The sequence below is a fragment of the Olea europaea genome, unplaced genomic scaffold, assembly GCF_002742605.1.
Source record: "Olea europaea var. sylvestris unplaced genomic scaffold, O_europaea_v1 scaffold2889, whole genome shotgun sequence".
Taxonomy (NCBI): Eukaryota; Viridiplantae; Streptophyta; class Magnoliopsida; order Lamiales; family Oleaceae; genus Olea; species Olea europaea.
In genome coordinates, this window is record NW_019247440.1 from 55,770 (window position 1) to 58,812 (window position 3,043).

Here is a 3,043-nt window from a genome sequence, read left to right on the forward strand (position 1 = left end):
CCATATACAAATGCCATTGGTTCTGTGATGTTTCTAATGGTGTGTACTAGACCTGACTTAGCTTTTGCTGTTAGTACACTTAGCAGGTATATGTCCAACCCGGGTCCCAAACATTGGGAGGCTCTGAAATGGTTGTTTAGATATTTGAAAGGAACATGCAATATTGGCTTACTATATAAGTTTAGTACTGAAGGAATAAAATTGAAAGGTTTTACTGATGCTAACTATGCTGGTGATAGAGATAATAGGAAATCTACATCTTCCTACATGTTTACTTTGTGTAATTCATGTGTTAGTTGGAAATCACAACTTCAACATGTTGTTGCATTATCTACTACTGAATCAGAATACATTGCTGCTACTGAAGCCTTTAAAGAATCTTTGTGGTTTAAAGGTGTATTAAATGAACTTGGTGTTTTTAAGGACAATGTGACAATATATTCTGATAGCCAATCTGCTATTCACCTATGCAAAAATCCTGTCTTTCATGAACGTACTAAATATATAGATGTTAGGTTGCATTTCATTAGAGATATGGTTTCTCAAGAACTGGTAAAACTTGAGAAAGTCCTTTCAGAATATAATCCTGCTGATATGGGAACTAAGGTGCTTCCATTGATAAAGTTTAGAAGCTGCCTTGATCTTCTAAATATCGGCACAAACTTGTAAGTCTCTTCCCTTAAGCTATTTGTTATCTTATCTGACTTGCAGGATGATTTGGCATCAAGGTGGAGATTGTTGGGCATGACTGGTAAGTGATGCCCAAATCCCCTAGGTTATGATGAAAAATCGAGACCCGTTTTAACTTCATAAGCTATAAGCCCAGGATTGAAGAATTAAATCCACACCACAATTGAAGTAGCCCAATTATGTTGGGTATTTAGAGGTAATCAGCCCACTGGGTTAGATGCCCAATACCCAACTTGGAGGGAATTTGAAATTCACATGAAAGATGGATAAATATTATCGTTATCTTTATCAAACCAATTTTATCTCATTTTTGTTGGATGAGCTCTATCTTTCAGTTTGGATATAATCTTGCAGTTTTTATTCAATCTAATCTTGAAGACTCCTGTGAAATTCATTCACTCCTATAAGCCTATAAATAGGAGTCTCTTCCCTTCCATTAGACACACCAAAAAACAAGAGCCAAAAACAAGAGGAATAAAAACTTCCCTGCTTAGTGCAAATCAAACTTCTCTTGCCTTTTCTTTGTAAATCTGTCTGTGTGACTGATAATGGCCTTCAAATTGGAGTCTCTTCCCTTCCATTAGACACACCAAAAAACAAGAGCCAAAAACAAGAGGAATAAAAACTTCCCTGCTTAGTGCAAATCAAACTTCTCTTGCCTTTTCTTTGTAAATCTGTCTGTGTGACTGATAATGGCCTTCAAATTGGAGATACCTTTGTGGTGTGGATCAAGTTTCTGAGCCGAATTATAAAAGGGAAAACCGTTCCTTTTATTTTCAGATTTTGGTCTTGATTTTCTTCAATTTACTTTGCAAATTCTTACACTAATCAATTGTTTTGGTTAATTTGTAGGTGGGTTTGCTTCTCAAGTTCCACTCTAGATGCTAATAAGATTGAATGATTGTACGTGCTCTTGCAATAGTAATTATATTTTGCTTGTGTCTTGCAATAAATAAGAAGTTTGTATGTATTGCAATTCAATTCCCAATTGCTGAGGGCTTTTAGTTTTTCATTTATTATCTTAATACATCTTTTTGATGTTTTACTGAAGAGTACCTTTGCCAGGTGGTGTGTTCAATTGTGGTGTTCTTAGACTGAAAGGACCAAATTGTTCTTAAATAAATGCAACGTTTGGTTAAAAAAAAAAAAAAAAACTTTCAGGGATATTTCTGTTGAATTCTTTCGGTGCCTGAAGTTAAGCGAATTCCCCTATAATTAATCCGATGTCTCTATCCTTAACCAGTCCTTGCTTAGTGCAATTTGAACCTACCATTCTTAAATTCATTTTATTTTTAGCAATCTCCCCGAACCATTTTCATCTATAAATATTAAAGGAAGAAAATCCATATCCATATTTCATTTTCATATCTAAATGCCATTTGCAACAAGAGAGAATGGATTCCTCCAAGGTTTGCATTGTCTCGGTGTGTTTAATGGCGTTAACCACGCTATCCTTCGCCCTTAACAGCCCTGAGGATTTCGCCAATGCCCATAATGTAGCCCGCAAAGAAGTCAGTGTGGCCCCCCTTGTGTGGAACAACACCCTTGCTGCCTACGCGCAGAAATATGTCACCAAACGGTCTGTAGATTGTGCAATGGAGCATTCCGAGGGACCCTATGGCGAAAACATTGCAGCGGGCTCATGGGATCTGAGTGCAAAGGAAGCTGTGGATATGTGGATTGGGGAGAAGGAGTTTTATAATGCGAAGTCAAACACTTGTGATGGAGGGGAATGCTTGCATTACACACAGGTTGTTTGGGCTGACACAAAGCGGGTTGGCTGCGCCAAGGCTAAATGCCAAAATGGATGGACATTTGTTTCATGCAATTATGATCCTCCAGGCAATTATATTGGCGAACGTCCTTATTAGGCTGATGCAATATGTATGTTCGAGCTTAAAAATGACTTTTTAGTCATTATTCAATAACATATATGATGTTATGTTTATTGACGTTATGTTATGGGCTTCTTATTTTCTTGCCGAGGTTAATTTTGTAGTAGAAGATGAAAAGAAAATCTTCAATCTTTCATGCATGCAAGCACAATCTGTTTGCTTGTTGCATAGTTTGAGGTTTGAATATTCATATACGAATTTAATTGATTTCTTCTATGTTTTATTTTGTCCTTTTAGGTAAAATCCTTATTTTATACTTACTGATCTTAGTATCTCATTTTTAACATATATGCATGAGTCCTTCAGGAGTGATTTAATCTTGGAAGAATAAGTGAAAACATGAATGGATAAACTAAAATTAAGTCTAACATGATGTGTTATAGTTGTTAATTATTGATGGTAGTAAATCTTCCAACAATTTAATAATCAATATAATTGACAAAAGTGGTTCTTACATA

At 35.8% G+C, this 3,043-nt stretch overlaps 1 protein-coding gene across 1 annotated transcript; it reads left to right on the forward strand.

Annotated features, from left to right (window-relative positions):
• The first annotated feature begins 2,060 nt into the window (after positions 1-2,060).
• Positions 2,061-2,801, forward strand: LOC111384289 (basic form of pathogenesis-related protein 1-like). Its single transcript, XM_023008554.1, has one exon. It carries the CDS (start codon positions 2,085-2,087, stop codon positions 2,559-2,561), a length of 477 nt encoding a protein of 158 aa, XP_022864322.1. The 5' UTR covers positions 2,061-2,084; the 3' UTR covers positions 2,562-2,801.
• Positions 2,802-3,043: the final 242 nt, after the last annotated feature.

Bases quoted from the DNA above. Each gene is read 5' to 3' on its own strand.
- LOC111384289 (XM_023008554.1), top strand. From the start codon at position 2,085: ATGGATTCCTCCAAGGTTTGCATTGTCTCGGTGTGTTTAATGGCGTTA.